The 17,875-nt window shown below is 56.7% G+C and overlaps 1 protein-coding gene across 1 annotated transcript in view; it reads right to left on the reverse strand.

Annotated features, from left to right (window-relative positions):
* The window catches only part of COL7A1 (collagen type VII alpha 1 chain), a 114,549-nt gene that overhangs the window by 27,069 nt on the left and 69,605 nt on the right, over positions 1-17,875 (reverse strand). The window contains exons 74-99 of the mRNA XM_084634206.1: positions 17,695-17,730; positions 16,788-16,919; positions 15,689-15,898; positions 15,160-15,195; positions 14,313-14,357; positions 13,133-13,204; positions 12,152-12,196; positions 11,215-11,277; positions 10,863-10,907; positions 9,834-9,869; positions 9,025-9,060; positions 8,445-8,489; positions 7,448-7,480; positions 7,096-7,158; positions 6,917-6,952; positions 6,502-6,582; positions 5,854-5,922; positions 5,304-5,339; positions 4,783-4,824; positions 4,651-4,695; positions 4,469-4,513; positions 4,025-4,060; positions 3,177-3,236; positions 1,927-2,052; positions 1,060-1,131; positions 48-83 (exon numbers count right to left, since the gene is read on the reverse strand). Of these exons, the coding sequence (XP_084490332.1) occupies positions 48-83; positions 1,060-1,131; positions 1,927-2,052; positions 3,177-3,236; positions 4,025-4,060; positions 4,469-4,513; positions 4,651-4,695; positions 4,783-4,824; positions 5,304-5,339; positions 5,854-5,922; positions 6,502-6,582; positions 6,917-6,952; positions 7,096-7,158; positions 7,448-7,480; positions 8,445-8,489; positions 9,025-9,060; positions 9,834-9,869; positions 10,863-10,907; positions 11,215-11,277; positions 12,152-12,196; positions 13,133-13,204; positions 14,313-14,357; positions 15,160-15,195; positions 15,689-15,898; positions 16,788-16,919; positions 17,695-17,730 (1,581 nt within the window). The remainder of the gene's footprint in view (positions 1-47; positions 84-1,059; positions 1,132-1,926; positions 2,053-3,176; positions 3,237-4,024; positions 4,061-4,468; positions 4,514-4,650; positions 4,696-4,782; positions 4,825-5,303; positions 5,340-5,853; positions 5,923-6,501; positions 6,583-6,916; positions 6,953-7,095; positions 7,159-7,447; positions 7,481-8,444; positions 8,490-9,024; positions 9,061-9,833; positions 9,870-10,862; positions 10,908-11,214; positions 11,278-12,151; positions 12,197-13,132; positions 13,205-14,312; positions 14,358-15,159; positions 15,196-15,688; positions 15,899-16,787; positions 16,920-17,694; positions 17,731-17,875) is intronic.

Below are 17,875 nucleotides of genomic sequence, written 5' to 3' on the forward strand. Positions count from 1 at the left end.
CAGGAGCCACAGAAGGCTGGCGCAGTAAGGGTTAAAGCAGAGCCTACCTTGTCACCCTTCAGTCCTGGGATGCCTTGTGCCCCCTGAAACAAGAGAGACAGATCAGTGGACCAGGCCCAGCCTGGGGGCCTCTGAAGCAATCCCCGCGGGCTTGCTATATCACAGGATACAGAGATCAGCGCTGCCCTGGTCTAGGTGCCAACCACAATTACACCAAGGAGAGGGGTCAGACCTTGGCCATGTCACTTGTACGACTCACCTCACTTCCCTTTCATTTGTCTGGCCCTGGGTAGCACTAGTGGAACAGGAGGTTAACACAAGAGAACAAGCAGATGGAGGGAGTTTTAGTTGAAGAAATGCAGATAGTCATCTGTCCAGCCATCCCTCCCCAACCCCAACCCACTCAAGGGAATAGTTCAATGATACTCATGTAGGCCTCTCACCCAGCTCTGAATCTGGATGCAAAGCTGCTCTGGCTCCAGTCCACAGGGAGACCCCTAAGGGTGTCTGCACTGGGATAAGCAAGAGATTTTTCTGTCACCCAAAGGTGAACCCCATGCTTGGAGGTGAGGGCTGGAAGATCTCACACAATCCTTGGGACTGTGTGTGCAAGTGATGAGCAAGAGTCACAGCTATATGCGTAAGCTGACATCGTGCCCACACTGTGGCAGTGGCCCAGGTGAATTAGACACCCAGCCTGCCTGCTTTTGGGCACTTGACCTTTTAAATCCCTCCCTTTGCAGCTGTGCAAAGTGGCATTGGCTTGGGTTTCAGTGGCCTCTCTCCTGGCCCAGGGCAGCTGCCTGTCACCTCCTACACTGTTCATTTGCTCCCCGGAAAGCTTGGCAGTTTGACTTCTCTTGCCTGCTGCTCTGTCAGGGCAGCAGGCTCTTTCCAGCACCCTGCCCAGTTCTCCCTCCCCGAGGCTGTGCAGGGCACCTTCAGAAAGACACAGGCAGAGGCTTAGTTAGGGGGAGCAATAGCTGCACCTCCTGGAAACCATCTTCCTCCTCCTGGCTACACACCCAGCACTCTAGGCCCCAGGTGCCCAACACTCACCGCTGGCCCTGGGGGCCCTGGGGGCCCTGGTGATCCAGAGGTACCATCTCTTCCAGGGAAACCAATCAAACCCTAGCAAGAAAAATACATCAGTCAAGAGAGGCCTTGGCCATGATGAGGCCCCACTTCACAGCTAGCGAAGGCCCAGGAGTGGCCTTGGCTGTAAAGGGAGCACAGTTAAGGCCTCTCCATGGCAGAGGTCAAGCCCCAGGGCCCTGGGGCATCTCTCTTCACCGACCCCCGCCATGGCAGAGTTCACACTCAGGGCACCAGGCAACTGCAAGTGCTCTCGTGGGAGGGGAACTGTGCAGCTCAGGGTAAACTCCGAGGTCCTGCCAGGAAAGAGAGCCCAGTTCAGTGCAGGGAGGAGTGAGTGGAGAAAGGACATTTAATTCTTCAAGGGGGGTGCTGCAGACTCTCTGCACGTCGCAGGAGGGAGCTGATGGAAGCTGCTTTGCTGAAGCATACTTCACACTGGGTCGGAGAAAGCGCTGCAGGGAAAAGTCTGTTGGGGGTAGCCAGGATGGTCCTACATGGGCTTTTCCCTTGCTTCTTTCATCGACCCCTTGCACTCCGGCAGCAGGAGGCCCTGCCTGCTGGCACCAAGGAGTCCAGGACAGGAAGCCTCAGGGCTCTGGAACATCTCATGGACTCACCCAGTGGCCTCCCTTTGTAATCTGGCTCCCCTGCATGAACCTCCAGGGCCAGGCCCAGGGAAGAAGCTGAGGCAGCTGGACAGTCATGCTGCTGCACTGGCCCTTGGTGCTGAGCAGTACGTGCTGTTGGGGCGAGTGGTCCAAGTGGCTGTGCTTTAGCAGGGGTCAGATGGGCCAGAGCTCAGGGCCGGATGGTAACTGCACCTCTTACCCTCTCTCCTGTAGGTCCTGGTGGGCCTGGCTGTCCATTTTCTGCCCTCAGACCTGGCTGGCCGGGGGTCCCTGCAATGCCTGGCAAGCCCAGGGATCCTGGTGGGCCAGGTAAGCCAGTGTCGCCCTGGAGGGGAGAGAGAAGTGCTGCTGAGCCTGCTGCTGGGGAAGGACTCCCCCAATGCCAGACTGATGAGAAAGGAGCAGTGGGATGGGGCCCACACTCCTCAGGGGACTTCAATTTCAGTCTGGAGGGAAATGCAGTACTCTAGCAGGGCAGAGCACTCAGCCCTGGGGGGAAGGAATGAAATGGAGGTGGGCTCAGCCAAACACCCACATGCTGAGGGTGGGCAGAAGCAGGGAAAAGGATCTCAGGCCTATACAGGTAGGCAGCACAAAAGTGAGGGGGTCAGGCCTGTATATGGAGGATGGCTGGCGTTGGAGTGGAGACATACTGATCCCAGCACTTGCCCACTCTGCGGTTACACTGGGGTAGCTGGCTTTCCCTGGGTGTGCATAGCGGAGGGAGAGGCAGGTAATTTTCATTGGTAACTGGGCGCTGAAGATCTCTGCTGGGGGATTGGTTTGGAACCAGGAGTAGAGTGTCCCAGCTCTTCAGGGTCTCCAGGAGGAGCTGTCCAGCACCCATGGTGCTGATGCCAAATGAGCTCTGTAAGCACCCGTGTCTCTCAGCCCTGAAGCTGTGAGGGGCAAGGTAGGCGGGGGGAGTGGGGGGATCCAGCCCTTCCTGTCCTGCTTCTAGAGTGGCTCCTGCCACCTCCCCATCTAGAGCTGTCCTGTGACTCACTCAAAGGGCTTGGAGAATCTACCAAATAATCAATTTCTCATGAAGGGGGAGATTATGGGCGTCTTGCTCGTGTTCACAGTATTCACAGTATTTCCTGGCTTGGCTGCGAGTCTGTGGGCTGGACAGGTCACACACAGCAGGAGACAGCAACGCTGAGCAGGGAGAAGTGCCAAGGCCAGCATGTGGCGTTTCACTCCATGTTTTAAGTTGATAACAATAATAATATGCACCTTCCAAGCAGGTGTTTAACAACAGAGGGCAAGTGTCATTAACCCCATTATACAAAAAGGGAGACAGGCACAGAGCCAGGGAAGAGGCTTGGCCCAAGTCACTCAGCAAGCCAGAAGCAGAAGCAGGAAGAGAACCCAGGAGTTCTGATTCCCAGACTCCCCGTATGACTAAGGAGAGATTCTCTGTGCTAACAAAGTCTTAGGAGATGTTACCTTCAAACCTTGAGGCCCATCTTGTCCAGGGGGTCCCTGCAGGCCAATGCCAACTGAACCCTGAATGGTGCAGATGGAATAGAAATGGTAAGTCATGCCCCATGGAGGGGCAGAGGGGTGGATACATAGGGACATACAGGAGTTAGGAGTGGATGGGAATGGGACAGAATTATCCTCCAGTTAGCTATGCCCAAGCTGGTGACTAAGCACGGTTGCAATCTATGGCTGTTCACTGGGAGGCCTCAGTCAGTCCCTAGTGGGAAAGTGGCCACATCACAAGAACCTCACCAGCACACCCTGTCAGTCACAGAACAGGGTGCGTTCAGCTTGTGGTCCCTGGAGAATAAACTCCCCTCTCAGCCTTGGGGGGGTCCCGCCAGGACAGGAATGAGACACACACACTGTGACAGCCATTTCCACAGCCATGAACACTACAGTCACTGTTAAACAATGCAAGAAGAGCTCTGATTAGCCCATTTACATCAGCCTTTCACCCAGCCAAACACCAAGCAGAGCAGGCCAGCTCGTCCCAGTAATTCTGAACACACAGCTGGCGGCTGCTCCTGCTCCCAAGAGCTCTCTCCCTGTCTCGTGCTGACTCAGAGACCTGCCCTTCTCACTGCTGCCACAATCTTCCCTGCTCCTCAGCCACCAGCACATGACAATCAAACTGCAAGGGAGATACCTCAGGTATATGAACCCGAATGCCATATGGAAGGTAACGAGTGACAGATGGGTGTTTGAGCCACCAAGTACTGCTAAACGCATCCCGTTCTGGGACTGACAGGGCATACCAGTGAGTTCTAGGCTCAGTACACTGGAGCCCAAGTACCGGGGCTGCTACTTACCTTTTCCCCTTTGACTCCAGGGGATCCTCTGGCTCCCTGTTAAAATACAAGCACAGGAAACAATGAAGAAAAACCATGCTCTGCTCACGTACACATTTGAGGGCATGCACACACGCTGTATACCATTTTTCAGAACTAGATTACAATACACCAAGGTAGCTTTTCCCTGGAGCCAGATCTCAGACACGCTGGAGCTGCCCCATGCTCAGAGGTTTACTATGGTAAAGGCCAGGGCTTCCCATTCAGGTGGGGCAATGAAACAAATCAAAACCGCTCATATACTCCAGTGCTGGGCCCAGGACAAGAACCTGAACAGTACCAAGCGGGGGTTGAGCAGGTGGGCAGGGGAAGAGCCTCCCCCAGCCTCTAACACTGGGCCTGGACTCAGCATTCCTACAGTGGGGATCCCAGCCATTCCCAACACCCCATCTACGTGGTACTTACATCTTCCCCAGGGTCTCCAGGCTCCCCCTGTCTTCCGGGCTCCCCCTGGCAGGAAGAAAGAGAGTGAGACTCACCAATGGGGATTGAAATGGATCAGGTCACAAAGGCACCATGAGCCATCACAGGAAGGTGGCTAAGAGTGGAAGCCCCTCCCTGCACTGGGGTGTGAGGAAGTTCCTCACCTTCTCTCCCCTGGGGCCCGGTAAGCCTCGCTCGCCCTTGGCACCCTGCAGGTAGAGAGCAGAGTTAGTGTTTGGCTTTGGGCACAGAGTCTGAGATATAACAGTGGGAAGGAACATGAAAGGCCAACTTACCGGTTCACCCAGCAGGTTCCCTTCAATCCCTCCGGGGGCGCCCTATACAGCAACACACAAAGGCTCAGCACGTCAGGCATCCCTCCTGTGCTCCCTGCATCCCAACCCCTTTCCCATCCTGAGCTAACATCTGGCCTCCCTTCTTCCACTGATCCTGGTCACCCCAAACCATCACTCCTGGTGCAGCCTGGGATCCCTGTGCTCCTGCTCAGACACTGGAGTGGCTGAAGAGACACCGGGAAAGCTGGCACTGGACAAGCCAGAGCAGATGCAGCTCATGGCGCATGGGCAGCATGGCACTGAGAAAGCCCTGCACCAAAGGGCTGGTCACTCACTCCAGGCTGTTCCAGCCCCACCCTCTCCCTTTGTAGCTTTTACTGGGCTCTAACAACATTATTAGTAATGCAATTTCTGGGTCAGAGTTGGAAAAAGAACCCAGAAGTCCTGGCTCCTAGTCCCCACACTCCCCCTCTGAAGCTTTCTGTGCAGATTTCTCCTGAGCTAACCCCCAAGCCTCTTACCTTCTCGCCTTTCATCCCAGGAGGACCGACAATCGCCTAGAGACAGGGAAGGGGAAATATGGACATTTAACAAAAGAGTGACATCAGGGACTGAGGGAAGTTTCTCACTTCAAGGGCCAGGGTAGGAAGTGAGTGAATCACACAAAGGAGGACAGCAAGACAGCACAATGATAAGCATCGTTGCTTGGTCTATGGCTTAGGCAGGGGGATACAGACTCCCTACCCCCGTGTGGAAGGGCTGTCCAGCCCTGCTGAACCCCGGCTGCTGTCACCATTTCCTCACTGGGTAAGCTATAAAGTGATTAAAGGTCCCGACACCATCCCCGTATGGGACCTGCGTTCAGAATTCCGGCAGCAGGGGATGTTGGGGTTGGGGGGGGCCTCTCCACAGCCCTGGAGAGGGGCCAGCTCAGCCCACCCCACCCAGCAGAGCTGGGCTTTGAATGCGTTACTCCCACCTTCAGAAGGAAAATCCACTGAAAGGAGCTAGTAACCTACCACAGCTGGCTCAGAAAATGAGCCAAGGGAGATAGGAGAATGTCTCACACACCTGTCCTGGGAGCCCGGCGTCCCCTGGCTCTCCTTTAGGTCCGGCAGGGCCTGCGGGTCCTGGCACACCCTGTCATGCAATCAACACAGCTGTTAGGCTTGGCCTGAGATGGACATGATGGGTGCTGCTCTGCCCCAACTCCATGCTCCCTTGGCTGCTCTGCCATCACCAGCTCCCTCAGGAGGTGGGGCCATCACAGAGGTAACCTGGCAGATCATACACGGCTGCTGACTTAGCTCTCTTCCATACCACACTCCCAGGGGTTGAATTTAACGTACTCTTCCACACACCATGCTGCCATGGAAAATCTAAACCATGCTGAATTCAAAGCCAAGCTTTCAGTGCCGATCAGAGGTGCCACATCCCCTGGAATTTGTGGTTTGATGAGACCTCCTGTGTCATCCAAACTGGGCTAGAGTCACTGGGGCATCCAGCTGCACAGACAGATGTAGAACAACTCCTGATCCACATGGTCTCCAGTGCCAGACACACAATGGGAGGGAAGGGCAGAGAGGCTCAGTGCAGCAGGATTGTGGCATTTCTAACTCCTCTGTCACCCAAGTATCTGGGGAATGCTGCCATTCCCCTTCCTGCTGGAGCTCACTGTAGCAGACACACATGCCCTGCCAGCGCCTGTGTGGGACATACCATTTTCCCAGGCAGCCCTGGTTCTCCCTCCTTCCCTGGCACTCCATCTCTCCCCGGCACTCCAGGCTTTCCAGTCTCACCCTAGAAAACAGGAATGGAACAGCTGGAATTATCACAGGGAGAGAGAAGTAGACAGCACTGCTGACAATCCACTCCACAGCTAGCATCTCTATCGGACTCCTCCTGCCACTTCCAGGCCTCGGAGAAGGGCTACCTGGATCCTGCCCACTCAGCTAAGGGAGGCCCAGCTCTGCCAAATGAATGTGTACACAAAGGCAAAAGTTGCCAAGAGAAGAGATGCCAGTGGCAGGACATTGGAAGGGCCATACGCAAAGCCAGGCAGGTTGGGAAAGGCAATTCATACCCCCCATGGCAGCAAGGGAGTTATCGGGCACTGTGAACAAGCAATGCTCACCACTTGTCCTGGCAATCCTTGGGTGCCCTGCGGCCCCTGTTGGAAAACAAACACAATCAGGAATCAAAGGCAATGAAGGAGGAATTGCAAATCTCCCACCCTGGGCAGCAGCACAGAGACCATTCAAACTCTGCTCCCTGATGGCACCCAAATGGGAGAGAACCACACCAACTACCTACCACAAGGCCAGGGGGGCCTGAGGGGCCTGGGAGGCCGACGCTTCCCTGGGGCCCAGGCAAGCCCTGCAATGGAACAAAGAGGCATGTGTTAGAGACCAGGGGAAGCCTCTCCCTAGGATAGTGGGTCTCCCACTGACAGCATCAACCCCCAGGCAGTCACTCTGCAGGCTCCCAGGCCTTGGCCTGACACGGAATCAGGACACACCAGTTGTCCCCTGAGGAAAGGGGCCAGCACTCCCTTTAGGGCAGGTGTGTACACACTGGGTAAGGTCCCAGAAGTGCCTAAGATCAGGCCAGAGCCAGCCTGACTGGGGACGGGGCACAGAGGGCAGGGCATGGCAGAGCTACTCACTCGAATGCCGGAGCCAGGCTCACCCACATCTCCCTGCAATAAGAGAGTCTGTTACAAACCCGCACTGGACAGGTAAAACAATCCCAGATTCAGCTGCAGGTGTCCATGAGGCCTCAAGCCAGCGTGCACGGGCATGTGGGTAAGTGGGTAGACGCCCACCCACGGACGGGGGCAGGTACCCCCCAGGGTGCTCTCTGCAAAGACACACTCAGTGTCTCCCAGCCCTGGACTGCTGCTCTTTCCCTTCCATGGGCTTTGTCCTCGCCATTACTTTCCTACATTCAGCCCTGGGCTCACTGCGCTGACTCCAGGAACATGTCCCAAGGTGAATTTGGTCCATTACTGTGACTCACGCTCCCCTCACCTACTTGGCTGGAGAAGTGGAGCCTCCCCTGCTGTCACCCCTTCCCCATGTCCCTTGTGCTATGGAGTGCCCAAAGGCTCCATCCAGTCTCTCCTGCAAGCCTCCCCCTCACTCTTTCCATAATGTGGGACAACGCCATGTAGGCCTTCCAAACATGTGGCAACCCTTTAAGGGGACAGCCTGCATCTCACACACACTGTGACCACAGTGGCCAGGGGATGGTGTAACCCATAGGTGTGCAGTACTTGACCTGGAATCAGATCCTTGCAATCCCGGGTCTAAGCGGGGTAGCAAAGCCCTCCAGCTAGCACAGCATTCTGCATGCTCTGCAGCTCCACCCCCTCTGGCTTGCTCAGGGATGTGGCTATCACCCAAGCCTCATGCGTGGCCCTCTCTCAGCCCACATGCAGCTCTGCATGGAACCTGGTGCTCCCGGCAGCTGGAGGCCTTCCCCAGTGGATGCACAAGCCACGCTTGCGGGTTTCGTATCGATTCATTGATTTGCAGTGCTTCCTCCAGCTAACTCAGCCTCCTGGAGTCCCGAAGCCGAGCAAAGGCAGCAGGACTCCAGCTTCCTCTGGCCAGAGGTTCCAGCCTCCAGTGGGTTGGAAGCTGCTGCTGTCTGGGATGTACCTTTATTCCAGGTGGGCCCTGAGCGCCTGGTGCTCCAACAAGCCCCTGCAAGGAAAGAGAAGATGGTTATCCCAGGTACAGCTAGAGCTCAGCAGTGCAACTGAGCCGGTTCTGGAGCGCAGCACGAACAGCACTGAGGTGTTTCCTGTTTGGTTCACTGCCTTGTAATCTGCCACACACACAAAAGCCCTGTTTAACATCCTGGGCTCAGGGCTCCGCATCTCCCTAGCCCTGTAATACCACAGAGGGCTGTACCTCCGGCTCTGCAGGACATCATCTCTTGCAGGCCCCGTGGGGAGGGTTGGCAGGGAGGTGAATACTGAAAGAAAATGCTTTGTGTGCCTCTGGCAGCTCCAATGGATGTCACTGGGATTCTATTTTCTGTTCCCCTTTCCCAGTATAAGCTCTGTGCTGGGCTGACATCTCATGCCAGCAGGTTTCAGCCTCCAGGAACCATCTGGACTCTACTATGCATGTTGGGGTTGAGGCACTGGCAGATTCCCCCACGCCACCCGAGATGTGGCTCTGATACACACACGGCCATAGACAACAGAAGGTACAGCAGGCTGGTGTTACTTACAGCTGTGCCTGGTGGCCCTGGATCTCCCTGGTTGCCCTGCAGGACAGGAGAGAGATTGTTAGTGCTGGATGGGGGCTCTGATCACCTCTTGCCATTGCAGAGGCTAGATAGGCCAACTGACTTCTGGGTTTAACTGAGTTTTGGTTGGATCAGTATTCTTTAAAAAGGGTTGAGCTCTGGACTGAGTTATCCTCATGTGAAGTGTCCCTGCCACCATACCATAGCCCCCTCTCACGGCCCTGCCAAAGGAGGGAAGTTGCACTCAGCGGGCGACAGGGTTGCACCCACACTCTCCACACGCTGTTGTGCATGTCACACCGTGTCTGGGACGATATGGGCAGCAGTGCAAACCCAGCCTGCTTTAGGTGATTTACAACCAGGGCCAGGCACAGACAGACAGGATTTTAATCCTCTCACTTTATCTGCTGTCGGCACTTCTTAACCAGCTGTGCGCTACATAGTCCGTCATTCTGGGCCTTGCTCTAGCACCATTATCCAATGATCGCTGAGCTCTTTACACCTGTGAGGAGCCTCAGAGTCACTAGCCCCATTTTACAGATGGGGCAACTGAGGGCCAGGAGAGAGTAAGTGACTTGCCCGAAGTTGTGAGTCAGAACCAGGACTAGAACCCATATTTCTGGAATCCCAGTCCCTGCTCTAACCTCCAGATTCCCGATCTCTGCCTCCCTGTGAAAAGATTACAATGCAGACTGCTCCTGAAAGCAGAAACGCCCCAGACTCTGCAGGAGAAGGATGTACTTGCTACATGCAGAAGGGGCCCAAGACAAGAGGGGAAGGCAATCACCTACCGGTCGGCCTAGAATTCCGGGAAAGCCTGGCATACCCTGCAAAGAGGCAATTCAAAGCCGGAGAATTAGCGAAACCACAGCAGCCCCTGAAGCAGCCCCAGTTCGGGCCTGGCCTTCTACACAATATGATGCCAAGACAGAGCTGCTGCACAGGATAGACAGAGAGCTGGGGAAGCCAACCTCAGCCAGGGCCCAGAACCAAGGCCTACCATGAAGGGTTACTTACAGCTGGGCCGGGAGGCCCTCTAAAGCCCTGCGGGCCCTGGATGGAAGGGAAGGACACAAAATGACAACACGTGAGCTGGCAGCAAAACGTCACAGTGGGGAATGCTGCTCATGGGGGTGCAAAGGGACTGGAACAGCGATGCTGGCACCTTGTGCAGGAGGGTTTGCTGCACAGCTAGTGTCTCCCGCTGGTTAATGCCGGCAGACGTGTCCCAAGAACAAACTGGGGGCTGTCCGGGGTCCCCCACCAGCTCGATCACAGTCAGCACCGGGTACCTGTTCCAAACCCTCCCGGCACCGAGAGCACCAAGATACAGCACGACAAACAGAACAAAGGCAGCTGGTTTGGGGGCCCTTAGACATGTGCTGAGCCCTAGTCTCTCCTCCCTGCCTGAATCACATCCTGTCTCCCTGTGCTGGCAAAGGGCACCTCACCCACCTGCACGTGGGCCAGTGATGGTCTCAGCCATGCCCGCTCAGTATCCTGAATCCCTGCCGGCCCAGGGAATTGTCCCACAAACGTTCCAGAGAGCCCAGCTGTGGCACTGGGGAACTGGCAGTGTACTGGGGTGCTGGCATGTCTCGCGAGAGCCGCCCTGTGTCTGCAGCTGGGAATGACAACCTCCGCCCGCTAAACCCCCCGACACAGGGACTCTGGCTCCTGAGAAAACCCCAAGTGACCAACTCACTCCTCTCTGAGCAGCCTCCCAGCCAGCCTGTCACACACTCCTCCGGCCTCCCCATTTCCATGCGCTCCCTCCCACACCCCGCACTCCCAGGCTGACGCTTCCTTCCTTTACTCACCGGTTTCCCTTCCGGCCCAGCAAGGCCTCTTTCTCCTGGGAGGCCCTAAAGCAAACAAGGCAAGGAACAGACAGTAAAAAACAGGCACCGAGGGGTTAAAACTCTTGGAAGCACTGAGCCCCCAGCTCTGCTGAAGCACCTCATTCTAGCCCTGGCTGATCCAGCCTTAACACCACCCCCAGCCCTGCCAATGCACATTAACCCCCCCTGTGCTAGACCAGCCTCGCCCCCCCAGCTCTGCCAACACACGCCAGCCTGTCAGTGCAGCCTCGCCCCCCCGAGCTCTGCCAATGAACCTCAGTCCCAGCCCTGCTGCTGCTCCAGTGGTTCTGGTCCCACTAGCGGTACTCACCGGGCTGCCATCCCTGCCTTTCTCGCCAGCTTCTCCTCTCTCCCCCTTCTGCCCAGGTTCACCCTGCAATTGGGACATGCAGCACGTCACAAAGACCGGCAGGAAATCACCATGACCCATCCCAACCCAAGATCCTCTCCGGTCCAGGGCAGGGGGAGGCTCACCCGCTGGAATATTGATCTGTTTGCTCCCTGAGGGGAGGCCAGAGTCCCCCCATCTCCCTAGTGCTGCCCAGCTCTTTGGGGAGGGGGACCTCACATGGGGACATAAGGTCTCAGCACAGCCCAGCCTTGGGCATTTATTGGAAATCGGCAGGGGAACTAGCTCCTATGGCTGCATAGGGAGTGGGGCTCATGCCATAGTAAAGCGCAGGGTAACAGAAGCGCTCATGCTCCTTTGTTTATATGTAGGGCCTACAGGATAATGTGGACTTTTCCTTCTTTTTGAAAGAATAAATCCAGCATGATTGTGTGTGGAAGCTGCTGGCTTGACAGCCCTGGGGCTGAAGTCCACTGTTTATATGCTGAACAGGCAGTGGCCAGGCCAGCTTCCCCCGCACACCATCACCTGCTGACATGCTTTACACTTGCCCTGGAGGGCCCCCCTCGGGAGATGCAAGTTCTCTCTCCATGGACCACTCAGACTTAGCCTGAGGAGCTGCCATTGCCAGGAAAGAACCATTCCAATGGGATGATGAGCCACCAGTAATGCCTTGGCAGGGCACTGGAGCCTGGATTCCAACACAGAAGGGCCAGCTCCAGAGACCTGGGCCTGCTGAGCAGTGGTGCAGCCAGACAAAAGGATAGCGAGAGAGAAGCTGAGGGATCAAAGACAGAGTCAAGTGCCCCAGGCAGAGGAGATCCCCCGATGTGAGCGAGACAGAGTCAGAGAGGAAGCTGGTGAAGTGCAGGTGCCAGAAGACTTACTATACTCAGACCTTATCTCCTTTGGGTCCTCTCTCGCCATCCACAGCGGGCTCTCCCTGCACAGGAGAGAAGTTAGTATCAGAAAGCCCTGGCTCAAACCACAGACAGTCAGTCACCCGGCTCTAACCGTTGGACACACGCCCTCACAGAGCAGGGAATAGAACCCTGGAGCCTTGGCTCCAGACCACTCTCTCCCTACATCTCTCCTGAGTGGCAGCTGCCACCTCCTTCCCCAATCCAGAAGTACACAGCATTGCTGCCTCTGCTCCAAGCCCCACCATTGTTCCCACTTCGTGTTTCATTCACATTTTGTCCCATTTCACATTTTGTCCCATTTGCTGCTTTGTTCCCTTGAAAGTACATTGATGGTTGTGGCACCAATGATGTCACCAGGGTGGGCTGAGCTCACCGTACCACAGTGTCCGTTTCCAAACTGGGCTGAAGGGAGACCCTGGTTTGGGAAATAAGGAGCTTATGGGGTGATCCCTATAACATTATAAACAGGGATCATTTCACCCACCACTGAAATGCAGCCACCTCTGGGCCAGGGGGGCTGCTGAATATCACACAGCACATTCACAAGAGTCTATGAAGGAGAATCTCTTAGCCAACTGGAAGTACAGGAGGAATCTAGGCACGCCCTGCTCCACACAGGAGTCTGGCCAGGACACAACGGTTAAACCCACGCTTGTGCGGTAAGTGCCATTAGCTCTCTGACGACCACAAAGGACCTCGAACATCCCACCGGAAACGCAGCAACGCAGCACCTCTTAGCACCATGCTGGGGCACTGGGCCAAATTCAGGGAGAGGGAAGAGTTACCAGCTCCATGTCCTGCAGCACCCTGGGAGATCTGGGGAGACAGGGGTACTGTGCGGTGCTGGGTGAAGTTGGTGATGGTGACAGACAGAGGGTCTCGTGGTTCCTTTGGGCCTTAAACTCTGACTGAGACATGGGTACAGACAGGGCTCCTCTCTCCTCCTTGGCACTAACCTTGGCTCCCTTGGGTCCTGTGGGTCCACGCTCTCCCGGAAGACCAGAGAGGCTCCCTTCCACCACATCTGCCTGGAGACACAAGAGCACAGTGAGAGGCAGCAGCCCAGGGCCAGCAACTCTGCTGCCAACAGCACTGGGAACCCTCCATGGGAACCTGGTTTCTTACAGGGCACCTGCCAACCCCTCTCCCCACATGCCCTGGGTAAGATTCCTGTTTGTCCCCTGGAGCCACAGGAACTGCCAAACCAGATCGGACTGATGGGTCCTTCTTGTCCACGGGCCAATGGCCAGACCCAGCTGCTTCAGAGGAAGGTACAAGAAACCCCATAATGGGCAGCTCTGGAAGAACCTACCCAGCCTCTTCCAGCCCTGGGCATGGAGTGGCTGGCTGATGCTGTGAAGCAGCAGGGCTCGTACCTCCTCTATGTTCTGTACTAGATTAATAGACCTGGGTGCCCCTTAGACCCACTGGGTCTGGAACGTCCCTTTCGGGGCCACATCCAGAGTTCAGAGCTGACTGTCACTGGTGGCCTCCTCTAGAACCCATGCAGAGATGTGCTGATCCTGTTAGATGGGTCTGAGGGAGACCAATCCTGCCAGGTCTCAGGGGTCTTCCCATGGCACCTGCTAGCTAAAAGGACAGGTCCTGGGGCAATTTGCCCCAGCTGCTGTCTCCTAGTTCAACTGGGGCTGCGCAATGGCGAGGCCCCTGCTAAACAGAGTGATGTTAGTCACCTGGTTGCTGCCTGCAGTGGCTTCCCGACACCTGTGTCTGAGCTGCCTGAAGAGCAGGACCCCATGATAACACGGGACAGTAGGGACTCAAAGGCCCAAGGCCTGGGGAGGGTGGGGGTTGCATAGGAGCTGCCCTGTGTCACAGTGGCTCTGTCTCAGTTCTGGCCAAAGAGCGATGGACAAGGCTGTCTAGACCCAAGCATCTCCCAGGGGCAGGAGGCTGTGGGGCAGCATGGGGCACTCCCTTTCCCAACAGCTCAGCATATGGCCTTCACAGCTCTCCCGTCCCGGTCAGCCCAAGGAGCAGGGGAGTCAGGTCCTTTGCAGATGGCCCAGAGCCAAACAAGTCAAGAGGGTCATGTGCCACAACCTCCACGCACCCAAACCCCTCTGGTTCCAGTGGGCAGACCTGGACGACACTGCCAGGTGGGGACTTACTCACCTTGGGTCCTGGGGGCCCTGGAGGACCCTGCACACCATCTCTGCCCTGAGACAAGACAAACAGGACATGGATCAAAGTCCCAGATGATCCCCCAGAGGGCAGAGCGGAAGCCATCCCCGGGGGGAGACAGCCCCTCGCCCACAGTTCCAAGAGAAGGCAGCCCCTGTACACTGACCCTGCAGCAACACCCCAAGGGGGAAGGGTTGGGAGGAGGTGAAGGACTGTCCTTTATGCACCTCTTGGCCCGTTCTCCCCACCCTAGTTTGGGCCCAAGATCACAGGGACCTTCCATTCTGTGCCCCACAGTCAGTGCTGGGGCCTCCTCCCTTCAGGGCCGTGGGCACTGTCTCTGATCCCAGCCCTCCCAGGCGCCACCTGCTAGCCCAAAGCACAACACGTGTGGACGATGGTACTGCAGCACTGTCAAACACCTTCCCTGCTGGTGCACGTGCCAGCCAGCTGGGGGCTTCTCTGTGTGCCCTGCGGATTCCTGCTGGATTTAGGGTGGGGCTACACGAGGAGCCACTGGACTTTGAATCATCAGTAATATGCGTGGGGGGGTACAGAAGACAGCACCCCTGCCCCATGTCTTTGGAATCTAGCCCCATGGCCACAGGCTACATGCAACCGATGGCCTCTGTACCCCAATGGAATAATCCTGAGCCCCCTAAGTCAGAGGGTCAGTTTCCCCTACTGGCAATCTTGCATGCACGTGCAGGCACGGGCAGTAATAGCTGCCTCTGATCCCACAGAGATACAGATCGTGGCATGTTTTCCAGCTGTGGAGAGTGCATGATATGGAAAGGTGCAGCAGGCTGCGTGCCTGGTGGGTCCAGGCCTCACTCACCGGCTCTCCCCGATCGCCCTTCTCGCCCCGATCGCCCTGCAAAGCAAAGGTGGGGCCAGGTCAGCAGTGCTGTCTCAGGAGTTCGGTTCTGCTCCCTCCTCCCCTCCCCAGCAAGGGTCAGTAAATGCCACAGGAGGGCCCCAGCTGACAGCTTTCAGAGCAGTCTCACCGGGAGCCTGAGACAGGACTAGGGGCCCTCAAGCAGCTGAGGTCCTCGCCTGGAAACCAATAGTCTGGTCACTGTGCAGCAGAGTCCTCTCAAAAGGATCCTTTCCCCCTGCACAACCTCCTCAAAAAGGCTCCTAAATCCCTGGGCTGCTCCCACCCACAGAGGCACCAGTTGAGCCTGAGAGAACAGCCATGGCAGGCAGGTGTCGCCACATCCTTGGGTTTCAGGGGAGAGGGGTAGGGAGGGAAGCCCCCTCCATCCCTGTTCCATCCCCTAGCAGCTTCACGCACTGGGCCAGCTGCATAACTGGCCACCACTGACCTTCCAATCCTTGTTCCCTCTTTCCCACGTCTCACTCACCTTCTCGCCAGGCCTGCCAGCCTCTCCAAGCTCCCCGGCCCGGCCCGGCACCCCTGGGATTCCAGGCTTGCCAGGCTCCCCTGCCTGGCCAGGTGGCCCCTCTGGACCTCGCTCTCCGATGGCACGTCCCATGGGGCCTTGAGGGCCAGCAGGGCCTTGGTCTCCTTTGTCGCCCTTGGGCCCTCTCTCTCCAGGAAAGCCCATCACACCCTGAAAGAAACACACCACAACTCAGCTAGTCCGAGGACTGGCGCCAGCAGGTGAGATGAAATGATGGGGAAGCTCATGGTCTGAGAATGGATGGACAGCATTGGAGATGGAGTGCTGCTAGTGGATAGACAGGCTTCCTTCATGTGTTGCCCCGTCAATGGGTTTCAGCCCTGGCTTGGAGGGAGCCCTTTGGGGCCAGCGGGGAGTTCAGTCTCTAGCCAGCAAGAGGCTAAGTCCGGGCTGGCTGCCAGTGGAGCACTGGGCACAGGAGGCAGGAAAGTCTCGCTCAGTCTTGGGCAGCACCAACAGGCTAGGGTTGCACTTTCTAATGGAGTGTGATGGCAGGACTGTGCATGGGGAGACAAGGGTTAACCAGCAGGGCCCAGAAGCAGCATGAAGCAGATCTATGAAGTGGCTGGAACTGGAAAGCCCCAGTGAGGGAGGCAGCTCCCCAGAGGAGATGTTGCTGAGATTCATTGTATCTCTGAGCTCTGAGGCAGAGAGAACCAGGGAGCCATCGGGATTTCCCACCCCCTTCCCCCCAATCTTCCCCAGGAGACAGGGGACTCCAAAGCCATGTGTGTGAGAGTCCTGAGGAGAAGGGGCTAGGGACTCAACATGTCTCCTCTCCCGAGGAAAGAAGGAACCTGAGGAGCTGTTTGCTTGGCCCTGTCCACCGAGGGACTCAGAGAGGCTTGATTTAACCCAGGCCTGAAGTGGGGCCCATTGGGACCAGGTATAGAGCAACCCCTAAGAAGGGCAGTGTTTTATTTCTCTGGGTGCTGGCTGAAGGATCCCTCGCCCACAAGGGGCAGCAGAGAGGCTCCAGAGGAACTCACCACCTACCCTCTGTACCTGCCCCAACCCTCTGTTGGTGGCTCCACCTTACCTCTTTGCCTGGAGGTCCCCTCTCCCCCGAGTCTCCCCTGTCGCCTTTTTGGCCTCTCCGGCGGTCAGGGTAGGGCAGGAATGGATCGGTGCTCCCGTCATAGGCTCCAGTGATCTCTCTGAGCGAGGCAATCTGAGAGAGACAGAGCGCGGTAATCACAACAGAGGGCAACGGAGGGAAGTCCCAGACCGTGGGTTGGGGGAGGGATAATCTATCCAGGCTCTGCGCCCCCTGACAGAGGGACAACCGGGACAGTCCATACAGCCCTGAGCAAGTGCTTCTCGATCCCACCACTGCACAAGAACAGGGTCCCCAATGAATACAGACAAACATGCTGGGATCCCATGATTTGTTGGGGGAAGATCAGTGCCAGGGACAGAGAATGGTAGGTCTGACCTTCACACTCGGATAACTTCTCCCCCTGGCACACATGGGAACGATACCATCATAACACCCTGCAGCCATGGCCTACCACTGCCAAAAGCCTGCCACCAGCAGAACTGCTGGGATACCAGGCAGATGCCGGCCAGAGCCCCTGGCCTTCCCCACCACTACCCCATGGCCCAGTGGCTGGGGACCCTAGGCTTTCACTCCCTCTCCCCTCCCCAGCTGCATCAGCCAGTATCCCAACCTTCCCCACAGCACATGCTCGATGGCTCTGGCTTCTCTCTCGGTTGTGCACTCACCAGGCCCTGGTCTCCTCCACCCATGAGCCTATTGGCCAGGGCTCTGGCATCCCCCTATATCTCAGTCTCCCCTTGTTCCTCACCCACCCTGACCAGGCTCAGGCCTCCCTCCTGCTGGTTTCTTAATGGCCAGGGACAGTGTCCCCACCCCAAGTCCCGTGTTTCCCCTTCCCCTTTACGGATGCCCTGTGAGCAGAGCTGGCTGTTGCTTTGCTTCCTACCTTAATCCCATAGGCTTCCAGAGCACGTTCAACGTTCTACGAACAGCAAGGGAAAGACAATGAGAACAAAAAGAGGGGCAGCCCCCAGACAGGGTTGCTGAGGCATAACCCCAACCCCCAACACTGCCAGCTGTGAGACCCCAGGGCCTTAACCCTCCCCACATCTGCCAGGGCTGAACTG

This window comes from Lepidochelys olivacea, assembly GCF_965140295.1.
Source record: "Lepidochelys olivacea isolate rLepOli2 genome assembly, chromosome: 7".
Classification (NCBI taxonomy): Eukaryota; Metazoa; Chordata; order Testudines; family Cheloniidae; genus Lepidochelys; species Lepidochelys olivacea.